The 26,342-nt window shown below is 57.4% G+C and overlaps 1 protein-coding gene across 1 annotated transcript in view; it reads right to left on the minus strand.

The window, feature by feature from the left end:
* Positions 1-1,753: 1,753 nt before the first annotated feature.
* ITGA9 (integrin subunit alpha 9) overlaps positions 1,754-26,342 on the minus strand; it is a gene marked incomplete at its 5' end in the record, with an annotated part of 310,114 nt that continues 285,525 nt past the window's right edge. Inside the window, 2 exons of the mRNA XM_029938793.1 lie at positions 1,754-6,131; positions 18,181-18,300. Coding sequence (XP_029794653.1) covers positions 6,033-6,131; positions 18,181-18,300 — 219 coding nt within the window. The remainder of the gene's footprint in view (positions 6,132-18,180; positions 18,301-26,342) is intronic.

Raw genomic sequence — 26,342 nt, forward strand, 5'->3', positions numbered from 1 at the left:
CTGCAGAGACAGGAGCTGCTGGATGGGACCTCGACGACCCAGGCCTGGTCATGTCCGGGAGGGCGGGGCACGCTTCTGTCCCGCGTGGAAGGCTGTTGTCCAGGATTTTTTTCTATTACGTGAAGCCAGGTAGTTTCCTAACCGAGAAGGTGGGTTCTGAAGAGATGTCGACGTGCAGATACTTTCACTTCTCTTGGTCGGTCATGTCCTAGAAGAAAGGTTTCCTGGAAATACTTTTAAAAACGCCCCCTGCTTTGTCATCTGTTTGGCATCTTCAGAGGGTAGTAGTTGTACCTTTGTTGCGATGTGTTTTAATTTGGGGAATCTTTTTCAATCATAGAAGAATCATATCAAATAAAGTATAAAATGATCTGGATTCGACTTTGAGGCAAAGCAGGGGGTTGGCAGCAAGCCCACATGACGCTTCAGATTTCCGCCTGGAGACGGAGATACCTTGTTAGACACACTTCAGGCGGACGAGTGCGCAGAATGACCGGCCGTGATCTCGGGCAGGCGCCGCGGCTGGTGGGCACCTGCCGACTGGCCTGATAATGCAGGCTGAACTCCCAGCAAGCAGTTCCATGAATTTGATGACTAAGCACAGCGACCTGACGAACAGACGGTCTGCAAGGACCAGATGTGATCCGCAGACCGAAACCTCCTGACCGAAGGGGCCTGACGTTACTACCTGGTGCTTTTCTTCCTCTTCATTTTGCATCTTTTGATTCCTTTGAGTTTGTCCAGACCTTTTCTGGGCTTAAGGAAACGGCTGGGCGACCTTAGAGAAATGTATTTAATTAGTCTTGGTGATGGAGGCGGGCCGTGTTAGGCCAGGAAGCGTCTGGAGTTTAAAAGCTTGAAGGCACTCGCAGACCACCGTCCTCAGAGTCGGACTCACCAACGCCCTTTGCTGCAGACAAAGCTGACTTTTCTGGGCTTGCAATTTGAGATCTCTTTCGGCTGAGCAGTTCATATTCTCCCAGATGGAATTTTATTTAAAAAATAATTTGCATATGCTTCCTGTTACAAAAGAAATACCTGCTAAAAAAATGCCTGGAACTAAACTAAACACCAGGCAAGTAAAAACAAAACAGAAAACAAAGCTAAAATACGGACAGTCCCGTCTGCCTGCAGACCACCATTTTGAGCCCCTCAGTGTGGATCTTTTCACACCCCCTTCTCTACACTGTGTGGTATGTCTGTGTGTGAACTTTAACTACAGGGCAGTAATTTATGAGATCGAAAACAAGGACCAGCGTGTTTGATTTGTATGGCCAAACGCTTATTCTTGAAAGCACTGGCCAGATAGACCTTGTTGGTCTCCTCTAGGGAAACAAGAGAAACACGCACAAGTGAACAACATTTGAGATAAGAACAGGGACGTAACTAGGCAGAGGGAGAATACAAATGTAAGCGAACGCGATGTTTGTAAACGTGTAAGGGGCTACCAAAAAGCTTCTGGGAAAGCGCTTGGTGACTAGTGGAAGCGGTCTACTGACAATGAGGAGTCCACTCCATTGAATTTGGGCACGCTTGTTTACGATCAAGGGTCCCAGTGTGGCGCTGGGCGGGAAGGTGGTGACTGTGGAATGGGGACAGCTCGGCCACATGGAGGTGACTGTTCACACATGATTAGATAGACCTGCACACGACCCTTAACGCTCACAATGTATTACGTCCAAACCCCATCTTCAACGGCCTAAAAAGGTTCACGTTCTTCATTAGCAAAGAAATTACAGACCAAACTCCTGAATCATTTGCAGCCATTTTTTATTCCAAACGTGTACTTTTGTAAACCTGCATTCTCCTAACAGTGCAAGTGAATCAGAAGTGACCGCACAGGCTTTAATACACTCTTAATGACTTTGTGAGGAGGAACACCGCTCCTACCAAAATTCCTCAACGGCAGCGTGCGTGGAGGCATCAGTCACGCTCTGGAAGTGGAGTCAGCGTGGGCGTCTGCCATGCAAGTAATCACTCCTAAGGCTTTTAACTCACTCTGCCCGTCACACCGTGCATATCAGAACAAAAAACTTAACAAAGTCTGAAACCTAGACCATTGTGCTATGAAGCATTGCACCCTGGGGGAAATTTGCTCATTATTCCCCCAATGTGCTGAACATCAGAAGACATTCTAGAAGGCTCATCTTGGCCCTAGTGGCTCTGCATCCTCCCCTCAGCCATTCTTTGTTCAGAGAATGTCACCCACTGTGTATACCGTTGCTCCATTTGGCAGAACACATTGCTTAAACCCCGCACACTGGGGCACCTCTGGAATGACACTCACTTTCTGCCTTTTGTTGGCTGAAGGGCCACCTCCCCGACATGACAATCCTTTGCGCCGCCTCTAAATTTCTGGAAGTCTGGGTCAGTGCAGGTGGGTTTCACCAGACGCACCTTTCATATGTAACCTGCGTGTGACTGCATTCCCCTGTGGCCGTGACGTCTTTCCCAAAATAACAGCAGCAGAATAGCCTTTAGAAAGCGACTCTGCTGGGGACCGCACACGTGTCCCTGGGGGATCTACCATACTTCTGCGTGGAAAACGGGTCCCACATATTCTTGGGAGGCCTGCGGTTTTCTGTTTGCTCTTCCCTCCCCTGCCTTTGGCTCAAAGACTGGAGGCTACGTGTGACCTGGTGACAGGGGACGTTCTAGCGGATTTTCTACAACAGTCCCCACCTTCAGCACCGTCCTGGTGACGCTGATGGAGTGACGAGCTGGCCGAGCCGCGGAGCCCTGCTGTGTGCCTGTCGGCCACCGCGAAGCCAGCGAGCCCCTCCCGTCCTGGGACCTGCTCCTTCCTCAGCCTCGGGGCCTCGTCGGCCACAGGTCCGGGGCTCCCTCTGCGGGCACTCCCGACTCGGAGTCCCATGTCGATGGAGCATCAGTCAGTCATTCTTCAAAAGGGCATTATTTTCCTCACGTTTTACAGAGGTCCTTTATCATATTAAAGTGCCTCTATCTTTGTGTCAGTTAAAACCACACTGAGCACATCGCTGACAGCTGAAGCAGACCGAACGAACGCTGTGGAAGACTATCTGATCGGAGTCCACACTGAACCCAGAGAAGCAGGAAGGTTCCAAACCGGAACGCACTGTGGACTTTCCAAGAATATTCTGGAGAAGTGACACAGTGCCATTCACTGCCTGCCCCCCCGAGAGCCCACCGAGTGTCTGAGCCGGGGTGGAGCCGGCACAGTGCCGGCTGGGAGAGGGCGCACAGTGGGCTTGGCTTCGTGGCCCCCGGGCTGGACGGCTAACTTCCGGCGGCTAACCCCCTGCGCCTCGGCCCCATCAGACGCGCAGAGGCGCCTGCCTTCCCCCTCCCCTCTCCCCTCCCCAGGGCGGCTGCCAGCACATGCTCCTGGTGAGGCCAAGGCCAAGAACCAGACCGAAGAGGACAGAACTGCCTCACGAGGTTTCGGCGGTCTCCTGAGTCTGTGTGGGTCTACTGCTCAGGGCCAGCAGAGGCCAGCAGGGCCCGGCTCGGAGGCCGCCCCCGGGACACAGCCGGCCTTACGCCGTCACCGGTGCGTCTGCACCCCCGCAGGCGGCCGGGCAGGGCTATAAATGCATGTGTTTAGCACCTCCCAAGCGCGAATGGTGTATGGAAAGGACAGCACGATGCTAAGAGCAGGAGTCTGTCGAGGGACGGCTGCCCGTGGGGTCTCCCAAAGGGGACCCCCTGTACGCCTCCCGCAGGACGGCCCGGCTCTCCAGGCAGAACACGCTGCCGTGTCCCGGGGTCCAGCTCCTGACGCACCGCTTGAGCGTCCTTTCAACGCGGGACGAGGACCCCTCAAAACTGCCCTGATTGCTCTGGTCAGACTCTGCGAGCCGGTCTCTCCGACCGCGTCTGCCCAGCGGCTGCCCCTGTGCCTCTGTCCCTGTTAGAAGCACGATCCCTGCCTTCGTTCTAAGATCCGCCCGGTTCATGCCATCCACCCTCTGGCTCCGTCACCTCGTCCCACGGCCACCAGGCAGCGACACGCGATCCATTCACTGTTCTCCTGCAGCAGAGTCACCTGCATACACCAGAAACGAGAGGGCACTTCCGCTCCGCGCCGGAGCCCAGCTGTCTGGCATCCTCACGATGTGGCCCAAACGCTGGGTATCTTTCCAAGTAGTGGCCACCTACGTGCTTAGAAAAACCTGTTTCCTCTGAGGCTGAGCTCTGTCCTTGCAACAATGTTCACAGACCCCCTCCCCCAACATGTGAGCTTCCAGTAAACAAGGCCCTACAAGGCCCCTCACCTTGTCTCCTGTTCCATTCCCATTTGCTACCATCTTTTATGCACCTGGGGCTTGCGCGGGCTCTACTTAGCCAGTAAGGACTCTTTGTCAGACCCTGTTCTTAGCCACATGCTTTTTCTCTCCTCAGAAGGTCTGTGGCGACACCAGCCAGGGCTGTGGCGGTTCCTACTGTTCGCCGCGGTCCAGGCGCTGTGCTGGGCACGCTACACGCCTCATCTCATTGCCCTTTCAGACCGACACGTTGCACTCAAAACTGTGCGCGTCTGCTAATAAACCTGGCAAACAGGGAGCCCGGAGCTGAAGGCCACAGCTCAGCATTCACACGTGCAGGGGCGCGGAGGACGCTGGCCCGGCGCCTGGATCCCAGCGCCGTCTTCTCCCATCACTTCTGGATGGTTCCCGGCCGGGGGTGCATCTGCGGCTCTCCCGCAGGGGCGGCCTCCGGGCTGCTGGAGCCATTCTGCCCGCAGGAACCGAGAGCCGGACACTCATCGCTCTCCTGGGCGATGGAAGCTCAGCTCTGACACACAACTTGTCCTCCGGAGCTCCCTGTGGGACCAGGCCACAGCCACCCTCCGCGGGGCGGCCTCTGAAGTGGCGCCCTCGCCTGGCTTCCTCCCCTTCCCTGCCTGCATCCCTCACCCGCTCACCACGGCCTCCCAGGAGCAGAACACTACCCGACTCAGCTCCTTGATGCAGAGCTTGTACTGGAGCCTGCTTTCGGGAAACGCTATTTTACAAACTAAGAACAGGCTGAACGGTCATCTCTGGGAAGGAATCTGCCCTCGCCATCAGCTGGGACAGCAAGAGTGGGAGGGGAAGTGGAGGCCTCCGAACTCTGTTACCGAGAAAAGTCAGCACACTGCAGCATTCAGACAGAAGTCTGCGCGGTGAGCACGGATTTCGTCCGTGTGCTGAGTGGCCTCTGATGCACGGTGTCTGGGACGGGACGCCATGCTGAGGTTTCCCAGATGACCCCACGGCCTCGCTCCAAGCTCTCTTCCATTGTTCCGAGCGGGAGGACGGGGTGAGGTCTGCTGTGCAGATGATGCGGAGCAGACTCGCGCTAGGGTCCGGCTTCTCCATCCACATTCCTGTTGGAAATCTTCCAATGCAAGGTACGTATGAAAAACCACTGCCAGTTCTTCAGCCCATTACTTCAAACTTGACTCCGGGAAACAAAGCTGCGATTCGTCTTGGGGCCTCGCCACCACCAGCACCCGTGCCGCGCCCGCCCGTGGAGTCACCACACGAGGTTTCTTCGTATCATTTTATCCGCAAGTCTCTCTTAACAGCAAGGTCCATAGTACGATCCGATTAAAAATTTGCATGAATGCACGTGTATTTCCAAGGTTTCAGCCCAGATATCAGTGCTTGAGTGAATTATAGAACTATTTAATAGAAATAATAAAACATCGATACAAATATAAAGACATAGTCAGTATAAAAGGCTTATATTTATAAAAATACTTTCAGGTAAGTGTTCCCCTGAGGGTTGGCCACGCACGTCACATCCATACACACCGCCCGGCTCTGTGGCTCGCTCTCTGAAGTTCGGAGCTCATCTTTCAGAAGAAACAGGTGGTGGCAGCCGCGGTCGCGGGACCTGGCCAGGGCGCTGCCTCACGGCGGCTCCCGGGCTTGACAAGACGAGGAAGAGAACAGCATCAGTGGGGCCTCCGAAAAATCTGGAGAAGATTCTTTCTTCCAAATATGGAAGATACAGAGATCAGGGACGCCAGGCGGTTGGCGGGGGCGCGTCACTGGTGCGGCCGGTCACTGGTTTTTCTGGGCCCAGTCCCAACGGTCTTCGCTCTCCTTCCGGTTTTTCTCAGCCTCAATAATCTCTTTGTACCTTCGGCGAAAGAAGCCCATCTAAAAGGCAGAGAGAGAAGCTGGGTTAGAAGGCGGGAGAATCGGCCTCGAGTCCCAGGCGCCGGGGGGAGGGGGCAGGCGCGCCCGGAACTCACGGCGCTGGGAAAGCCCTCGGATTAGACCCAGTTAGGAAAAGCATGATTGCGGAGCCACTTTTCGAAACGCACTGACTTCCCGCAGGGTATCTGACAACTGTTCCTCGTAAAGCGCGTTCGGTGAAGTGCTTCTGGAACGGCGTCCCAGGAATCCTACTCTCTGGCTTCTCGAAGGCCTTTGGGACTAAAACAAATGGGTTTGGGAGATGCTGCGTCCTTTCTTTCTTTAAAAAATTAAAAAATATATATTTGTTTATTTTTGAGAGTGAGAGACAGAGCATGCACAGGAGAGGGGCAGAGAGAGAGGGGGAGACACAGAATCCGAAGCAGCTCCAGGCTCCGAGCTGTTGGCACAGAGCCCGACGCGGGGCTCGAACCCATGAACCGCAAGATCATGAGCGAGCAGAAGTCGGACGCTCAACCCCCAGGCGTCCTTCTTCCTTTAGGACACATGAAATGTACAGCAGACGGTCAAGGATCTGACAAACCCTTAGTAAAGGATCCAAGAAACTCATGGACTTGACGCTTCTGAGCTCATTTGGCTTCTGATAAACGTTCCAGTGTTCCGGGAGACATCAGCCTTCGTGGGGTAATTGACAGATACTGCTCTCATGTAACAGGCTCTTCAAAGTGTCTGTCGGTCTGCATTCTACCTTGCTGCTCTTCTAGATCTTCCCCGGAAGCCTACCAAGCGTGCGGTACCTGCACCACAGCCGGTAGGGGGAACTCCCCTAACGCCGGGGTCTTGCCAGGTCCAGGATGGCGGTTCCTCTTAGCTGAGTTCTGGAAAGACCTTGCCCTCTGACGTCTGACAGCTTCTTATGGCCGGAAGACGCGTGTCTAGGCTCTGTCACACCAGCGTCGCAGACACTGTTACCAGATGTGGAAGCAATCTTCACAGCCTGGATCGGACCTCCTCCCATGCTCGGAGACGCCCGGCGTGTCTGGTCTGGCGTTCGAGGCCACTGCTTCTGACGGCAGATGCCCCGCCTCTGCCCTTAAGCACGGCCCACGGGAGTGGGGTGCTCCGGCCTGACCGACTGGAGTCTCCCTGATGGAACTTGCCCGAAGCACCTTCATGGCTTCCTTCTCTTTTCCTCTCTCACTTCCCTGCTCTGATCAGGGCTTCCTGAGGTCACCCTGCAAACGAACGACCTGGCCTCAAATCCCTGGAACGGAGGAATTCAGATGGCCACACATGCTCAGGCTGGTGCTGGCGAGTCTGCCGTCCGCCGGGTTTGTGGCTGGGTTTGAAAACGCTCGCGACCGGCAATTTCCGCAGCGCCCGCCCCGAGTGAGTCCGAAGCCTGCGCCGAGGGGAGCACCAGGCGGGCCGAGGGCCCCGGCACGTCCACGCCTCTGCTATCCGTGCCTCCTCCTCACGCTCCTTCCCCCGGGGCTGAGTACCCGCAGTCATCCTGCCCCGGAGTCGGAGCTCCTCCCCTGGAGAAGGGCCGGCCGGCCTCACTAGACATGAGAAAGGTCAAGGCGCCGCCAGGCCACCTCTCCAATGGCCAGGGGGTCCTGGGAGTGGCTCTGAGTGTGGTCCCTGATGCAGGCTGAGTGGCTGGGGAGATTTCTTCCAACAACTGCCAAGGGTCTGGGGCCCTGAGGGTCAGTCCCCGAGGCAGCTGTGCGGCCAGACCCTGAGCTCCTAGTGTTTTCAGCCCCGGAGGGTCCTTCTCAGCGGGAGATGACACCTGCCAGGACCGCTGACCCCTCCTCCGTCCCCTGCCCACACACTTTTCCTCCTTAAACCTCCATCACCTTCTCCCTCTGTGAGGAACGTGGAACTGGGGCTCGGCCTGGACGTTCTGGAAAAAGGCCGTTACCACGACCCTCAGAGCACGCCTACGGAAGGTCCGAAGAGCGACCCAAGGCTTGCTGGAAGTGTCCACGCAGTTCCTGCTTGTGAAGTACTGTCTCTAAGGTAAAGATGTGGTTGGCCAGGCAGGTATGTCGAGAGCACCTTCTGCGCGAAGGACACAATCACGAGAGGCGACCAGACGCCCAGTTCTGAGCACAGGGCTCCGCCCAGGATGCGGTGAGGCTGCCCTAACCCCGATGACTCGCTTTCAGTTCCAGAGAAGCAACTCCTCTGCAGTCGGGCGGAACGCCAACGGCTCCCTCATTGTCTCTCACGTTTGTCTGAGTCTGAGGGCTCCCTGGAGGTAGGATTTGTGCCTTTTGTCCCGGAGCTCAGCTTAGCGCCTGACCCTGGCAGTCATGCCACGATCCCCACCCCCGCATCCCGGCCCCTTACCACGTGACTCCGTGGATGTTCCCATCACGAGGGGGGGCTGCCTCCCAGCCCTTGAATCTGCACGGTGACTTGTTCTGGAAATGGGGTGCCGTGTTGGTTCCCTGCGTAGGCCTCAAGAGGCCTCGCGCACTTCCCCTTGCTTCCTGGAACGCTGCCCAGCCTCCGTGAGTTCGGTCTAGGTGAGAGAGCGCTGGGCAGAGGCCCTTGGAGACCAGCCAGCCCCCAGCGGCCTGCAGGAGCAGACACCAGTCCACCCGTGGCCAGAGGAACCCCTGTGGAGTTCGGCCCGGCCACAGACTCGCGAGCCCGAGAGAGGCCTGCTGCTTTTAAGCTATTAAACTTTGGGATGGTTTGTTACGCAGCATGAGCAAACTGACGCGGCACTCCGTAGTTTCTGTCTGACTGACTGACGGACTGCACACTCGCAGGCGCAGCTGGCGGGGTCCAGACCGAGGGGGCATCTCTGTGCCTCGTTCCGCTGAGCAGCTGGCGGGGTCCTGACCGAGGGGGCATCTCTGTGCCTCGTCCCGCTGAGCAGCTGGCGGGGTCCAGACCGAGGGGGCATCTCTGTGCCTCGTCCCGCTGAGCAGCTGGTGGGGTCCTGATCGAGGGGGCATCTCTGTGCCTCGTCCCGCTGAGCAGACTCCTCTCATTCATCTCCAAGCAGGACGACAGTCGGCTCGCTTTCTCGTAGCTGTGCTAGCTTCAGGATGTGACATGGAGCGTGCGGGCAGTCTAGCAGGGGTTCAGAGCACCCAGATGCACTGCCCCACGTGGCTCCCGGGTGCTCCTGTTTGAGTTTCGCCCCCGTTAGCGGCAAGGTGAAGGCACCGTCATCTCCTGGGAAGCTTCCAGAAGCAAGCTTTTCTCTCTCGAGCAGAGCGGTCAGCTTCAGCGCTAAGAATGGTCTTCCGCCCCTAGGATGACTGTAATGTGGCTCTCAGAAGCAGCCTCGCAAACTCTGTGCCCTGCTCCAACCCCACAGGGCCTCAGAGCCCCGTGCCTGACGTGACCCGTGTGCAGTCTCTCCGGCGGAAGGCTGGAGCCGCCACTCCTATGCAGCCCAAATGCCACTGCTTAAAATACAGTCCACTCCCCTGGCTGGGGAGCTGTGTACAGTGGTGCAGGCTGTGCACTGTATAAAGGGGCGGTGCCCTCACAGCATGGACATCTGGGACATGAATATTTATTACAACGATACCACAGCAGATGGCAGCAGAGTCTTTCCCCCTCCTCTGCACCCCCCTCAACAAAATCCGCACGTTTCTGAGTTTTTTAAAGGACCGGAGGAAGGTTTCGGGGCTCTGTTTACTAGTTTGCACAAAGTTGCGATGTGGTCCCGTGGCGGTTCTAAGTCATGTTGTTTACACAATCGAACTAATTCCATTTCACAAAAAGAGGGTATCGCCTTTGTGCTTCTGGTCAGAGCCTCGTTTTGACTTTTGATATAGACCCCAAAGCGCAGGCTCTGAGCAAGGGTCCCCCAACCCGTGTGTCACAGCAGGCCTGCTCGGTGCCGCAGGACCTCCGCAGAAGAGGCGCGCAGGAGGCACATGGCAGAGGGAGCCCGGAGTCCTGATGACCGCTCCCGCTGCTCCACTCCTGGGTCCTGGGCCGCGGGGGTCATTTTCTGGCTCTGCCTAAGAGACCCGAGGCTTCTCAGACCTCGGCTGGGGCTCAACAGCTGGTCCCAAAGCAAGCTCGGGGCTGCTGAGCCTGCAGGGCCCACGGCTGGGGACACCCAGGCCTCACACAAGAGGCCCAGGGCAGGGACGCCTGGTCTGGTGACGGCTGTTTTCAAGGAGTGTTGGGAGGTTTTGCATTCTCCATTTTTATGTTGAAGTATGGACAAACAAGGAATTATAAACTTCCCAGAACGAAGACAAGGTGAGACTTGGAGACGTTCCTCTCGCGCAGCCGGCCTTCCTTGGCCCTGCCCTCGCTCCTCACGGACGCTTTGGGGGCAGTGCCGCAGACGTGCTGGGCAAACCGCTTTGGCTGCTGGTGGGAGACGATCTGTGACTCCGCTGCCCCACCGTCCATTCCAGTCCAGTGGAGTCGATGTTGTCCTGCACTTTTTTCTGGAACTTTCCAGGGCTTGCTCTGTTACTTGCAGGGCAAGAGGCTGTGTTTATCACAGTTGTCTGTGTGGTGGAAACGTCCACGGAAACCCTCAAGGGGGGGACCTGGGCCAAGTTTGTGCGGCCGCGGGTGGAGGCGGGGAGGCGGTAGTGTGCTCTCTGGCTTTCTGTCGTGGTCCTGGCCAGTGGCAGCCCGCAGCCCCAGGGAGCAGCTCCTGGGCCCTCTCCCCTGGACAGACTGACACCATTTCCTGATACACCCTCTGGTTCGAACCTGCCAGAAGACCACGAGGGAAACGGCACATCTCCTCGGAATCGCCCCGTCAGGGAGGCGGTGTGGGAGGCCTGAGGCCCAGAAAGTAGGGGGCCGGGGCTCGTTTTGGGGTCCGCACCGGGGAATTCACCTCCCATTCTGGGGTGACTGAGGGACCAAGTGGCACGACTCCAGGGCACCTGGGCTCCTGTGAGAGCCCCGCCCCCCTTCCCCGCCTTGGGCGGCGTCCGGCAGCCATTCCGAGGACCTCGCACACACGCCTCCTTCCAACTCACTCGGGCCTCCCGTCTGCTCCGGTCACCCGACTGTTTACACAGCACGTCTGTGTTTCCAGACGCCCAGTATTTACTCCAAGCGCAGCCCCGAGCCCACGCAGTGTCGCTGGCACGGGGGCGGCGTGGAGGGTGCCCTGCAGGGTGAGCTCTCACAGCCCGGCGGGGGAGGTGACACCCCCAGGGCCCCCAAGCCTCGCTCGCTCTCTGAGGCATCTCACAGGTTTTCTCCTTGAGGGCTTCTGCCTCGGGTCGGAAGTACGGCTCTCAAGTGAAAACCACGAGCCCAGAGCCAGCCGGGAGGGGGGAGCAGGCCCTCGGAGGATGCCTCGGGCTCCCGGGGCTGGGACAGGGGAGGGGACCGGCCACAGGGCCGGGGAGGCAGTGGTTCCTCCCTTCCTTGCCTTGCAAAAGGGGCAAAGGGCCGGGAGGGGAGAGGTTCCTTGAACATGGAAGAGAAGGAGGCAGCGTTTCTCCTCCACCGAGGGGCGGCCTGTGTGTCTTGGCCAACTGCCCAAGGGAGGGGAGGGAGGCAGAGAGAGGCCGGGGGCCCTACATGCGGCGCTCTCCCCCAAAGGAAGTCTCCTGGGGTCTTCCCTCTCGCACTGCTGGACTCAGAGGCCGGCTCTAGGAGCTGAAGGCGCTGCCCGAGTCCCACACCAAGCTGTCCTCTGAGCGGCTACGCTTTCTTCTGTACACAGGCCTTTGCGAGTGTCTTGAAGAGGCACCAGGCTCAGCCCAGCAGGAGCGAAAGGACCGGGGGGGGGGGGGGGGGGGGGGGGGGGGGGGGGGGGGGGGGGGGGGGGGGTGTTCGTTTGGACCTTTCTCGTGTTTCAAAGTTTTCTTCCTGCCTGGTGGCTTGGCACGCTCCTGGAATCCTCACACGCAGTTTAAATTATGGCCCCGGTGCCTGCTCACGTCCAGCTTCGGAAAAGCGGGTTAGGATCCATTTCAGTTCTTGAAGGGCCCTCACTGTGGATTTGGGGCTGGAGCCAGGGCTGGGGAGGGCCTGGGGTCTGCCCAGTGTAGACAGGGGCCTGGGGTCCCGCTCTGGAAAAGGCTGTTTGCTGACCTGTGAGGGGTTTCTTTTAGATTCACAGGTGGAGGAGCAGAGGCGGGGGGCACGCCGGCTGCACACAGGGCCCTGCGGGAGGCTCGGCGGCCGGCGGCACAGCTCCTGGGCCCGGCGGGGTCCGGCTGTGTGTGCTGGGTTCCGCCACTCCCTCTGGTCACTTAACCGCATTTCCCAGGGGTCTTCCAGACTGACTAAGGGCTCTTTCGATTCCCGCTGTTCTGTGGCCAAGAGCCTGTCGCCGAGTAGGGACGCAGTGCTGTGTGCTGGGTGAAGGCACCCGTGGTCTCTCGAGGTGAGCGTGCTGCCCCGGGGCCTGTGAGGTACAGCCGCCTGCTCTGCTGTCAGAGAGGCCACGCCGCCATACGTGTCCATGTGGCACTTCCCGGGGAGCAGCCATGTGGGCCACAGCGGCTCTAGGCGGCGGCGACAACCATAGGGAGCAATGGCAGGAGCCACTGGGAAGGGAACTTCGAGAGATGTGGCCCCTCAAGGCACAGGACTTGAGCGCCACCCGGCTGTCTTCAGAGGCCCCAAAGCAGCCGCTGGGACTGGACGGCGGCTTCCCCCTGGACAGGACTGGAGGGGATGTATGTGAACTGTGCCTCTAAGCCCGACCCTGGAGGCCAGCCCTGGAAGCTACACACGAGGCTGGGCCTTAGTCCAACTAATCCATAGACTTCCGGGCACTGGACTGTCAATATGATATTGGATCTCAACTCACTGTACGTACGGCCTTGTTCTGACGTTATAGACACAGGAATCACAGTGGGCAAGACGTCTGGAGGTGAAGTTTTAGGAACACGCAGGTCATTGAAATAATCCTACACTTCGTTTGCCATTTTCAACCTCCTATAAAGTCATCATATTTAGTTAGCTGTTTAAGGAGACACTGGAGCATCCGGGCAGTTCAGTCAGTCGAGTGTCTGATTCTTGATTTCGGTTCAGGTCATGATCCCAGGGCTGCGAGATCGAGCCCTGTGTTGGGGCTTACGAGTCTCTCCCTGTCTCTCTCTGTCCCTCCCCCACTCATGCACGTGCATGCTCGCATGTTCTAAAAGAAGAAAGAGAAGATAGTTTTCTTAAAGTCCCTCTGTCAACCTCCTTTCTTCATTGCAGCTTTGCCCACTCTGAGTGCCGAGCGCACTTGTGAATACTGCACCAAGATTTACTTTTAGTTCCTTTCCCTCAAAGGAGCTCAAGCATGATCTTGCCTATGACATATGGAGGGAGGCGAGGTTTCATCTACTTTAAAACAATCAGGACTTTGGAAGAAAAGATTGAGCATTTGCCTGTATTTCTGAACACTGTGAATGCAGCGGATGAAAGGCGGTCACAAACCCTTTGCTACGCCTCCCTTTAAGATGCGAGGTCTGGGGGCGCCTGGGTGGCTCAGTTGGTTAAGCGTCTGGCTTTGGCTCAGGTCATAATCTCATAGTTCATGGGTTCGGGCCCGCGTCAGGCTCTGTGCTGACAGCTCAGAGCCTGGAGCCTGCTTTGGAATCTGTGTCTCCCTCTCTCTCTGACCCTCCCCTGCTCATACTGTCTCTGTCTCTCAAATATAGATAAAAAACATAAAAAAAAAGACGTGGGGTCTGTGTCCCCTTCCGTGAATCTGCTTTGACCAGCAGAATACAGTGGAAAATGACACTCCCCCAGTTCTGGGCCAGCCAAGCCGCCACGTAAGAAGTCAGACCCCGCCCTGGGAAGGTTCTAAGTCTACATGGAGAGAAAGAGGGGCTCAGGTGAGTCCAGTCACCCCCTCCCCCAGCCATCCTCACCAAGGTGCCAGGAATGTGGGCGGCGCTGTCTAGGACTCCTCAGACCAGCCCGGCCACCAGGGAGATTCTACTGAGTGACCCACTCAGTGTCACTGGGAGCGGAAGACTCGCCCAGACAGACCTTTCCCGCATTTCGGACCCACACCTTTGTGAGACAGAATGCCCCTTGACTTGGGGGCAGTTGGTGACACAGCAGTGGCTGAAAGGTACAAGAGAAAAGCCTACAATGTGTGCAACAGCATCACCAGCAACCATGAAACCCCAAAGGAGCGGATGGCTCTGGGGCACCGGTCTCAGATGAGAGTCGCCCCACCCCCACCCCACCTCCCAGGGTGCCGTCCGGAATCTTCCTCTTTCCCTGGGCTGAGCCTTTTGGCTGGTGGGAGACACATGGCCGGAGCTGAGCCACACCCTGTCCCTGCCTGCGGCCGCAGCGCTGGGCCTTCTCTGCACTGGCCCCGCCAGGCTGGCGACCCGAGGCCTTGGCCAGTCAGTGTCCGGGGCTCGGAGCCACCGAGAGGAACTGCACAGCAGAGGGGGGCCCCCTCGTTTCCTTCCATGCGCAGAGAAGTGCGGACAGGGAGGTCCGCCCGGGAGGCCCGAGGCCTGCGTGCAGAGTGGCCGCGGGGACAAAGGGAGTGAGGGGAAGGGGTGGGGGTTATCTGGCTTGCTTTCCGGACATTTTCTGGCTCTGGGTGTGCACCTTCCTTTGGGGTCTGTGTGTGTCCTCGCGTCCTTAGAATTCCTCCTAGGAGACTATGAATGGATCCCTGGGCTTTTTTTTGCAAATGAAAAGAAGGGCCTTGGTGATGCCTGAGATCAGTGTGTTCGGTTCTGGAAAGGGAAGGGAAGGCTGGCCGGGCCAGAGGGGACAGGGATACCCTGCTGGGGGAGGGGCTTGGGGGCGTTGGCGCCCAGGCCAGTGTCGTGTGGGCCCCACACTCGGCACGCCTCACGCCGAGCTGCTCTTCCAGAAAGCATTCGAACCCACCTCCCGCCTCTGGCTACAGGCGACTGCATTCCTCCCGACCTCCCCAGTCCAACGGGCCACCAGGTCCTGCTCTGACGTGCTGGCCTCGCCTCAGCCCCCAGCCTGTCCCCAGATCTCTCTCCTGAAACAGCTGCGGCCCTGTTGCTGCTCTGCCCGAGACCCCCTGGCCCCTGCTCGTGCCCCCACCTCCTCTTCCTTCTGGAGGGGATATCCGCCTGCCCTTCCCCGCCTGGAGCCCTCAGCCCGAAGCCGGGGTCAGTGTGGATGACGCCTCATTGGTGAAATGGCCCCAGACTTTTCTCGGGTGCTTCTCTGTGCTCAGCTCAGTGCCGAGCGTCCTGCCCGCGTCTCTGCGGGTGTCTCTGTATCAGGAGAAGGGGACTGTGGGTCACAGGGGTGGCTCTCCCCAGCCACACGGTGGCGAGCGAGGGAGCCGGATTCCTGGAGCACAGCTGTTGGTCTCACCTCCCACAGGGGCTCTGTGGCCTCCCCCCGCCCCCACCCCATCCCCGGGCAGGGGGGATTAATGGCACCTTCCTCTCAGTTTCCAGGGAAGTTTCCATGCCCTTATCACCCTCTGTTCCGTGTACAGGTCTGTGCGCCAGACGGCGAGGCGTTCAAGGGCCGGGAGGAGCCACGGGCACTGTGGCGCCCGGGTACCCGTGCAGGGCTCGGCTCACAGCAGACGCTCGCCGCATGCGAGCTGACACCAACCACTGCTCTCGGGTGCTGAGCAAAGCGGTTTCCACCTTGGCGTCATTTATACGCCTCCTCACCCGTGTTTCAGACCCTTCTCTTCCGCCTGGTTAGGAACGGCAAGACCTGGTCTGGGGCAATGCTGCCACCTGCCTGCTGCCACCCCGCCCTCTCCCCGTCCATAGTAGAGGGTGGGGTCTGCCTTCTCGGGTCCTGACGTGTGGGATCACACATGGCTGGGTGATGTCGGGGTCCTGGCTGCCCGGGACAGCCACCTCCTGTAACCTCATTCTTTCAATAAACACGGTGGAAGCAAAGCTAAGCAGACGGCCGGCGAGGAAGACAAGAGTGTGCACACAGAGCTGCGGCGCACCCCGGTGGCAGAGCCGAGGAGGGAGGCCAGAGGAGGCAGGCCCATCCTGGGCAGGAATGGGGCACGGCCACCACCCTCCCCACTCGCTGTCCCTGGCTGGTCTCACGTACCCAGCCTTGGAGGACTTCCTGTCATCTAAAGAGCCCAGACAAAGGCAGAATGAACACACACACACACACACACACACACACACACACACACACACACACCCCCCCCCCCCCCCCCCCCCCCCCCCCCCCCCCCCCGCCACAGCTCTTGCTGTCTTGTCAGATCCCAAACACTCAGCGGGCTTTGTCCCCCGCCCGCAGACCAGAGGCTGTCCCCGCAGAGGAAGGAGTTGGAGGAGAAAAGGGGGAGCTGAGAACCTACCTGGCCACCCAGATCAAACAAACAACACATCGCAGATCTTTTTTTAAGAAAAGGAAATATCCACTCCTGGCAGACATATAGGAAAACGGACACTTCTGATAATAGCGCTTGTGGGAGGGGAAAGGGTATAACCTCGCTGGCGGCAGTTTGCAGGATGTAATAAAAGGCCTAAAGTAGGCATTTCCTCTGACTCGGTAACTCCATTTCTAGGGTTTCATCTTAAGTACATAATGAAAGATTTGTGCAAATATTTGGCTCTCAGGATATTCACTGTGGCACTGTTTACAGGGGGTGTGAAGCAAGAGCCACCTAGATTCCGGCCTCAGGGGACAGGACAGGGGGCGTGCCGGCTCTGTGGCCTCACGGCGTCCTGGACGTGGTTTTGTGCCAACATGGAGAGATGGTCACCGGATTGTGTTTGGGGCAAGAAAAGGCTGGAAAAGAGCACACGGAATGTCTGAGAAGCAGGGGACATAAGATAAACCGATCTTCGGGGAATGGGCTCCACACACTTTTCCTTAGGCCTCCAGAACTTTCTCAGGTGCCGTAGCTCCACGTTTAAGGCAACCAGCCCAACTGTCAACCTGAAGAACGCGTATCGAAAACACCGTGCTTCCTGTTTCTAGACTTCTTGGAGAGAAGCATGTGCTTTGTGCTTTTTTCCGGGTGACTAATCCAACCCACTGTTTTAGCTTTAGGGATCTTGTACCTCCAACATGTCGCGGAGGCGACTGGAAAGTCCGACACCCTACTCCAAACGAAGTAGATGCCGTGAGAACTCCTGGTCTCTGCCACCGCGCAGAGAACAAGGTCAAGAAGAGGCTACGCTGTTCATTAAGGTTATTATCAGATGTGATCTCCTGAGCGTTTTGTACTTTTACTTATTGACATGTTACAACGCCTGATTGATAAACAAATTATTTTGTAATCCCAAAGCAACAGGTTGTTTGAATTTAAAGCATCGTCCATAAGGACGTGAGGGACGGTTTGCACCTGCATCTGAAACCTGGACCGCCAGCGGGGCGGGGCTTCGGCCGCCACAAGTCCGAGCTACAGTCTCCTGCTCTCCTAGGAGCCGGAGGCACAAGGACCGACCGGGGACCCGTGCACCTGGAATGTCGCACAGCAGTGGACACACGCCTCCCCCAGAGGAGGGCTCTGGGGCTGGCACTGATGGGGACAGAGGCTCTGAAGCGAAGGGACCCCAGATCTCTGAAAGTGTGAGGCAGAAACCACCTCAGGCTTGGGGTGAGGTCACCCCTTTCTCCGTGAGACAGTGACAAGATTGGGCAAGGAGGAGGGGCAGGCACTCCCCAGGTGGGGAGCTGGCCAAGTTACCCCCCGGCTCCCCCCTGAAGGAACCACCGGGGGCCGGGAGAGCGGAACTCTGGGCTGTAGCTCATCTTAGCTGCCCGGGCCTTCGGGGCAAAAATCCTCCTCACACTCCACGTGGGAAAAGAACAAAGAATTGCTCAGCGGTTCCTTTGCTTGTTTTTTCTTCAAGCAAAGGGCGAGCCACCCCAGGCCCTGCTTTCCTGCCGGAGTCCGGCCCCCACATCCCGTCAGGAAGGTAAGAACCGAGCGGGGCTCAGACGTCTGCTCTCGGTTCAAACGGCCTCACGTGGCGCTGAGAGCCCATTCAAGCCCGCAGGGGACACTGACCGCGCTCTGCTGTCCCTGCACCATGAAGGAGGTCCTAAAGGCAGCTTCCGTCTAGAGGCTCCTCGGGAGGCGGGAGGCCTGGTCCTCCAGGGGCGGGGGGCCCACGGTCCCCAGACTCACCTTCCACAGCAGGACAGCCAGCAGCAGGAAGATGAGGACTCCCACCAGCAAGCTAATGGCGATGATCCACCCGACGACGTAGCCGCGGGGCTCCAGGCTGTGCAACGCTTCGAAGACCACCTAGGGGGCAGAGCAGAAGGGGGATGATTCTCAGATGGAAGTGCCCAGAGCGGGACCGAGTCCAGCCCGGGCTGGACGTCTGGAGGGGGCCGCCGAGGAGTCCAGACTGCTGTCACTGAAGACTGGACTCTGCTCCCTTCTCTCCCGGTGGCAGACTGATGGGTTTTTCGGTAGGCTGGGAACAGGCGCTCGAAATCCAAGCCCCGGGTCTCGAAAGGGTGGTAACAAGTCTGAGTGAAACATCACGAAGTGAACATAACGCGGTGGAAGTCCCCCCTTTATGGTTTTGCAGGGAAGGACATGGGCATGCCTCTGCGTGACACACGACTTCTCTCCGAGCGTCCGGCTCGGTGCGTAGCTCAGCGCAAGCGTTCGGCCGATGCCAGCTCCCTGGGCCGGGCACCACCTGTCTCTGGTCCCGTGGCAGCGCCCAGCCACTCGCGACCCCTGAGGCGCGGGCTCTGTCTGTTCCAAGAGCCAACTGTGTGCCTCTCTTCCCCGCTCCACAGCGAGTGGTGGTAGTGTGAATGCGGTGTGAGGGTTTACACCGCAGAAATCGGTGGACAAGTCGGGGCCCCCACCCTCCTGCTGGAGAACTGACTGCCCACCGCGTGTGAATACTGACTGCACCTTTGGCTCTGCTGAGCCCCGCTGGTCACCATGGGGTTTGGTTATGTAGAACTCAAAGCCTTCACTGACAACCGCTGCCTGCTCAAGCTCACTGCAGAGGGATGGAAATCCCAGCCCTGGGCAGTCACTGTCTCCCTCGGGTGCCCAGCTGGCGCCTCCCCCCGTCTTTGTGCAAGCCGGGCCGTCTGCTCCTTGGGGAGAGCTGTCTCAAGCCAGGCAGACGCTGGAGGCCAGCTGAGTCTCCACCGTGGCCAGGAAGCTTCACGAATCACGATTCACGAATCGAGCTGCATGGGGTGACTGGGCACAGTGCTGACTTCCAGGGACCGGCACTGTTTACGTCCCCTTTCAGGGCCTGGCTCCCAGCTCCCTCTGCCCAAGCGCTCCTCTGTGTGTCAGGCTCACCGCGTCTCTTGTAGCCTCCCGTCTACTTTACCCAGCCGCCCGAGGAGGGATGCGATGACCATTTTACAGAGGGGGCTGTGGGGGGCCAGAGAGAACAGGCCTTTTGCTCCGGGCCATGTAGCTTCAGTCCAGAGTCAGGATTTGAACTCAGGTGCAGCCAACCCCAAACCCCCAAATCTGAGCTTGCCAACACTGAACCACCGAGTGCCTAGCCGACGGTGGCTCTTCGTAAAGACTACCCGTTAGTTAAACGGGTCAGTTGGTGACTGGTCCTGGTCATAGGAAGAGCAAAGGTGAGCGTCTCAGTCTCTGTGTGTCCGTTCCCACAGCCGGAGTGGGGGGCAGGGGTGTGTGCCAGGGGAGGGGCTGGACAGCCATCCACGAGCAGCCGAGCTGCCACAGCTGCACCGAGGACCCTGAATCCAGAACATGACCTCAGAGAAAATCGGCCAGAGCAGAGAGCATCCCTTCCTACATGGGGCGAAGGGAAGAAAACTGCCCGCACACGTGGAAGTCATTCCGGGAATGGAAAGAGGCCTCTTGCTGCACATGCTCACTGGCTGGGTGACCTTGGCCAAGGTACTGCACCTCCCCGAGCCCCTTTCTCTCGTCGGCAAAACAGGGTAAAGGCGCACCCCCACAGAGCACTCAAGGAGCTAAAACACACAGAGCACAGGGCACAGCACCTGTCAGAACCCAACTCTGACAGGCAGAAGGTGATTTTCCCATCATTGCCAGCAGGGAGATATTTTAGAGGTTGTGCATGGCTGGCTACTTCTCAACTTTTAAAAACTATTTACTGATGTCTAATATCCATAGAGAAAATTGAATACAACCCAAGGAGACAGCTCACCGAAGTCATATCCAATGCATGCTAAGCACACACGTGCGAGCAGCACCCAGAATACGACGTGAACGAGACTGGAACCCCGAAGTCCTCCTCGCACCCCTTTCCCGCCCACACCCCCGTCAAGGGCACCGGCGATCCTGACTCCGAAGGGCCTGGACGAGCTGCGCCTGCTCTCCTCCCCAGCACGGCTGAAGAGCACGGCACGCACTCCTGCGTCTGGCTTCTTGCCCTCTGTCGTGTTTGGGGGGGGGGGTCCCCAGGCTGTAACAGGTGCACCCGTGCTGCTAAACCACACACACCACGCCAAGTGCGCCACAGCTGCGTGGGCATCCCGGCCCTGCGGGGGCCTCACAGAGCGCGAATTCCAGCGCCGAGCTCTCCTGAAAGGGTGGCAGGTAGCGGGATAGAAATGGGCTCTGAAGTCTGTCACTGAACGCCCATTTTCAATCTGGTTCCGACTAGAGATTCACATCGGTCAAGACAGAGTCATGCCTCTGGGTTCTTTCCCGTGAAAACCTGTGGGTGGAGTCACCCCCACACTCAGGTTCTCTCCTGCTCTCCTGCACTGATGGGCCACGATTCCGCCCTCCGCCTCCTGCTCTGTGAACTGGGGGTCTGCCAGGGAGGATCAGAGCTGTGAAAACTGCCAGCGCCTGTCGTCCGACACAGGTCTGCCGGAACTTCTCGCCGACAGAGGGCTGCTGAGCGTGGGCCAGCTCTGCTCGAGCCCCTCGGGCAGCCCCGGAGGCTTCGCAGCGACACTGCCTGTCCCCCCGCACCAGAAATCTGCATCCTGGCGAAGCTCCGCTGGAGGTCTGGTTTTGTGGATACAGACACGGTTAAGAGTGTCCGAAGTAGTTTAGTCTAGCAAATTCCCCAAGAATGCCCTGTCACTGTGCCGGAATGTGTGTTTAATCCTTTCTTATTTTTAGTGGTGCTATCCGTCTTCTTGGAAATGTGGCTTGTGCTTTGGCAGGGCTGGTATTCGTGTGTCATGATTCTAACAAGCTCGTTTGGGGGAGAAAATCAGCGTCCTGCAGCTTCGAGACGTTACATCTCAGATAAAAGCCCAAAGGAAGGCACAGCCATGGGACTCCCGTGGGGGGGTCAAGAAGCAGGGACTGTGAGGACGTGTCTTCACCAAAGCACTGGAGATCCTGGTCAAGGCCCTGGACCTCTCTACATGCCTTCTGTTCTCACGTTCCGATCCCAGTCACTACTCCAGGTCCGGCCCGGTCCGCTCTCGCACCCTTTCGGGGCCCCAGGGAGGCCGTGAGGAGTTGTCTCCTCCTTTTTAAAAAAAATATTTATTTTTTTTTTGAGAGAGAAAGACAGAAAGTGAGCAGGAGAGGGACAGAGATTGAGGGAGGCACAGAATCTTGAAGCAGGCCCTAGGCTCAGAGCCTGATGTTGGACTCAAACTCACAAAGGGTGAGATCACGACCGGAGCCAGAGTCGGACGCTTAACCGACTGAGCCACCCAGGCGCCCCTGAGGTGTCTTCTCAAAACGCAGGTCTCATGTTGCTTCTCTGCTTACACTGTCGGTGGCTTCCCTGTACACTGAATCCATGATCCAGGGTCCCGGGCTCTGCTCAGTCCGGTCTCCTTCCTACCTCGCCACCCCTTGCCGGGCCGTCATTCACATCCTTGGTTTGCATCACCTCCCCACCTCAACCCGCACCCTTCGGCCTCTGCCGGCTGCTTGGCCGCCCGAGATGCCCTTCCGTTCTTGTCCATTTGACAAAGTCTAATAATGCTCACCTTAAAAACGTTCAGGGGCGCCTGCGTGGCTCACTTGGCCAAGCTTCTGACCGGCTCAGATCATGACCTCACGGTTCATGGTTGGAGCTCCATTTCGGGCTCCATGCTAACTAACAGAGCAGAGCCTGCTTGAGATTCTCTCTCTCTCTCTCTCTCTCTCTCTCTCTCTCTCTCTCTCTTTCTCTCTCTCTCCCTCCCCCTCCCCACCGCACCCCTCCCCCACTCATGTGCATGTATGCTTTCTCTCTCTCCTTGGTGACACCAATGCCATTGGTCCATACTTTGAGTAGAAAGGGGCTAGAGAACATTCTAGTCTATCATTGGAAGGACATGCAATCATCTTTTTGCCTGATTTCCAAGTTTTAAGTACTTTTGAAACATGATAATATCACGGGAAAAATGATAAATGTTCCAACATTAAGAAAAATCAGGATATCAATTTAATATTGAGAAGACGTAAGTTTTGCAGAAAAATGGTAGGAGGTTTCAGAAGTGGACAGGTGCTTTTTGAGATTGTGGGTATTTTTCCTTTTTTCTACCTTTTGCTCTTAAAATTTCTTTTTTTAACGTTTTTATTTATTGAGACAGAGAAAAACAGAAAATGAGTAGGGAAGGAGCACTGAGAGAAGGAGATGTAGAATCCAAAGCAGGCTCCAGGCTCTGAGCTGTCAGCACAGAGCCCGATGCAGGGCTCAAACCCATGAACCATGAGATCATGACCTGAGCTGAAGTCAGCCACTCAACCAACTGAGCCACCCAGGTACCCCTTAAAATTTCTTTTTAAGTGAGCATTTTAAAGCCAAGTTAAAAAGGAAATGGAAAAAGAGAGACTCTGTTTCTACATCTGCTATTCCAAGAAGCTTGACTTTTTGGCTGAATGAGTCATTCTTTGAGCTTTTGGAAACATAGCCATTTTCAACCTCTCCTAGCAGAGAAGACCTACTGTGGCATCCCAATGGACAAAACGGGAAAAAATGGCAGTCCTCCGGTTGTGTGGAAGGTAGGCATCCAGAGCCCAGGCCACCTGCACCCCTTCCCAAGCTGCCCCCACCCCCAGCAGGCCCTGAACCGGCTCAAGGGAACCCCAAGGCTCCGCAGTGCTTAGCTGAGCAGTCCTGGCTCTCAGTCCTTACCGCTCTGTAAGGTCACAATGCACTGCCCATTGAGGGACCCCAGCACCCTGTGAATTCTTACAGAACAAGGTTTCAAATGCATGTTCTCCAGTCTCCCAAATCTGGATCGTGATTCACTGTGTGATTCATGAAGGCACCAAATAGTAAATTCAATGTCCCCCGGCTGTAACATTAGATGGAGTCTGGATGTAATTCAGGAGTCTGTGACAGGAGCTGCTGGGTGTCAAGCTGGAGTTTCTGAGAGTGCCTCTCTTCTCTACGTCAAAAATATATCTGCAAATGCTATTTCTTTGCAGGGAGTTCTGGCCACCCACCCATCCGTCTGCCCACCTGCCCATGCACCCATCTGTCCATCCACCCATCTGCCCACGCACCCATCTGTCCATCCACCCATCTGCCCAGCCACCCATCTGTCCATCCACCCCATCCGTCTGTCTGTGCAGCAGCTGCCACGTGCTGGGCACTGAGGGCTTCCTTCGTGGATCCAGCAGACAGTCCTGTCCTCACAAAGCTTCTGGCTCTCAGAGAATGCTGACCAATTAGACACATAGATGTGATATTATAATTCTGGCCAGTGCCTCCAGGGAGAGGCTCATGGTTATAGAAGACTCTGAGGTAGGCATGGCAGTCAGAAAGCGTTCCTGGAGAGGCTGCTTGACCTGAGTGAGGGTGATGAGGCAAAGAGTGGGGGAGGGAACAACATTCTAAAGAGAAGGAACAGCATATGCAAAATCCCTGTGGCTGGAGTAAGCTTGGGAGGGGTGAGACGGGGCCAGCAGACGGCAGGGTTGAGGCAAACAGAATGAACAAAACGCCAAAGGAAGATGTTCAAGATGAAGCTGGAGAGAGAGGAAGGGCGGGAGGCTGGGCTAAGAATCATATGCTTTATCTTAAGAGAAATGGGAATCCGACGCAGGGTTTTGACCAGGGGAGGGATGTGGTTCACAGCTTGCCAGGAACACTTAGCTGAAAAATATGGTAGATTAGAAAGGAGAGCCTCACACGGGGCAGGGGGAGGGTCAAGGAACTAAGAGCCCAGGTGGCAGGGCTGTAGGGGAGTGGTGCAGGCGAGGTGCTGTGCCCCCCTATGAAAGGAGGTGAGCAGGAAGGGAGAAAGGTTTGCGGACGCTGGGGAGTCTGGCGACCGAGGCGGGACATGGAGAGGGTGCCGCTCTGTGCGGTTCTGCCCCCAGAAGGTAGGGATGGCGGCACAGCTGCGGACAGATGGGAGCTGGAGGGCGCATGCGCTGGATGCTAATGCCCGTACACGTGCGTAAGAGAAGGAGGGACCTGAGGATGGGTCTGCACGGAGGCTTTGAGGACAGGCAGCAGGCAGGGGCGAGAGCAGGCCCAGGGACCGGGCGTCCTGCCTGCTGCTTGCTGGAGAGTCCGGGCCGGCGGCTGGCAAGCCAGTGCCATGCCAGGGAAGCAGCGGGAGCCAGCTCCCAGTCTGAGGCATCCGGCACACCAGGACCATGGTGCTGATGCTCTTCTGTGCTTCTGGAAACTTTTACGTCCCCAGCACTGCAAATATGGCAATGGTGGCGTCTCTGTGAGGCCAGAGGAGGTGACCCCAGGGGAGTGCACCCGGCCCAGGCCCCTGCCAGACAAGGGTTTCTAGGGCTCAGAGGACCCAAAGGGAGGCTGAGCCTCACACCCAGGTCGGCTGAAGGTCAATGACTCGGCCCGACGCTCACACACGTCTCACAGAGAAGGCCTTCGAGTAGAAGCAAAGTGGAAGGGGAAGCACATCTGGGACAATGAAATGACATTTCCACCTGCTTCTGAGGACGTCTAACGGCCAGGGAGGGGGGGAGGGGATGTCCTCAGCAGAACCAGGTCTCCAATCGCTCTCAGAGCCCAGCCTTCGGAAAGCGCCCCGGCTCAGGGGGGCGGGGAGACTTAGCGAGACCCCGGCAACGAACAGAACATAAGCCGTGCGTCTGGCAAGATGGGAATCACGCGTCTGTGCCGTGACTAACAGATGTCAGCGGCCGGCCGGGCTCGGAGATGGCCTGCTCCATGAGAATCTGCAGAGGGAGGAGCTGGGCTCCTCATCCCTTTGTTGTTAATAATGGGCCACGTCTGTGGGAACTGGTGAGAGGGAGACCCTGCATTGAGCGCTCTTCTCCCCATTCCTGCTGAGAATCCCGGGGCCGCTCTTAAGCGGTCAGACCTCAGGCTGTCGCGGGGAGAGGCTCTGCATGTGGCGAGGGACCAGCCGCCCTGGGAAGAGCACTGGAATCAAGACCCCGGAGTCTGCACATGACGCGCCGCTCAGGCCACCAGAGCCAAGGGCCGCTCCTAAAACAGGGCCAGCTGCTTCCCACCCAGGGCCATGCTCGGCATGGCGCTCCCACCGGGTGCGGGCACAAGGCCAGGGGCCGCACAGGGCAGCACGGGGTGAGGACTCAGGGCTCGCAAACAGGCAGACCTGGTGGCCCGTCCTGGCTCTTCGACTGGCAGGCTGTGGCACCTCAGGTCGGAAGGCTCCTCCCGGAACCTCGGTTTCCCCTCTGCCTTCCGGGAGTCACAGAGATCACGTCCTGAACACACCAGTTGCACACACATGCCCATCCCACATTCGCGAGTTGAGACCCTAGCTTAGGACACCATGCGGCTTCAAGGGAGCGCCTGTCCCTCCCCTGTCCCTTAGAAGGCTCCTTCCGTGCTGCTCCGGGCACTCCTCCCTTCCACGCGCCCACCCGACCTCCTCAGCAGGGCTTTCCCAGCACACACCACAGTGCACGGTGTGTGCCCGTGTGCACACGTGTGCGTGTGCAGTGCCCAGCTGTGTGTGCCGTGGACGTCCTGAGGGCATAGAGTGCCTCCTGCTCATACTTACTGCGGGTTCGACTCAGGTCCAACGAAAGAAGTTGACAGACTAGACAGCAGTCTTGCCCTAAAATACCAGCTTTCACAGCAGAACCCTCTGAGGTCCAGGGGTTCAGTGACAGGGTATAGAGGCCACCAAGGGAAATGGACAATGGGGACTTCTAGGCACCACACCCCAGAGGCAACCGAAGCATATTTCAGTTTAGGAGTGGGTTCTGTTTACAAAAATAACAGTGATAATGGTGATCATCATGATAGCCAGAAATCACTGGTTCAGGATAAATGGACCAAGACTCTTGAGGATTTGGGGGAGAAAGAGGCTTATTCTTCATGTGGTTCATCCTGTCCCCGACCATCTCTTTATGCAGTCAGAGCCACTATTTGTTTTTTAATTTAAAAAAAATTTTAAAGGTGTATTCATTTTTGA

This window comes from Suricata suricatta, chromosome 5 (genome assembly GCF_006229205.1).
Source record: "Suricata suricatta isolate VVHF042 chromosome 5, meerkat_22Aug2017_6uvM2_HiC, whole genome shotgun sequence".
In the NCBI taxonomy this organism is placed as follows: Eukaryota; Metazoa; Chordata; class Mammalia; order Carnivora; family Herpestidae; genus Suricata; species Suricata suricatta.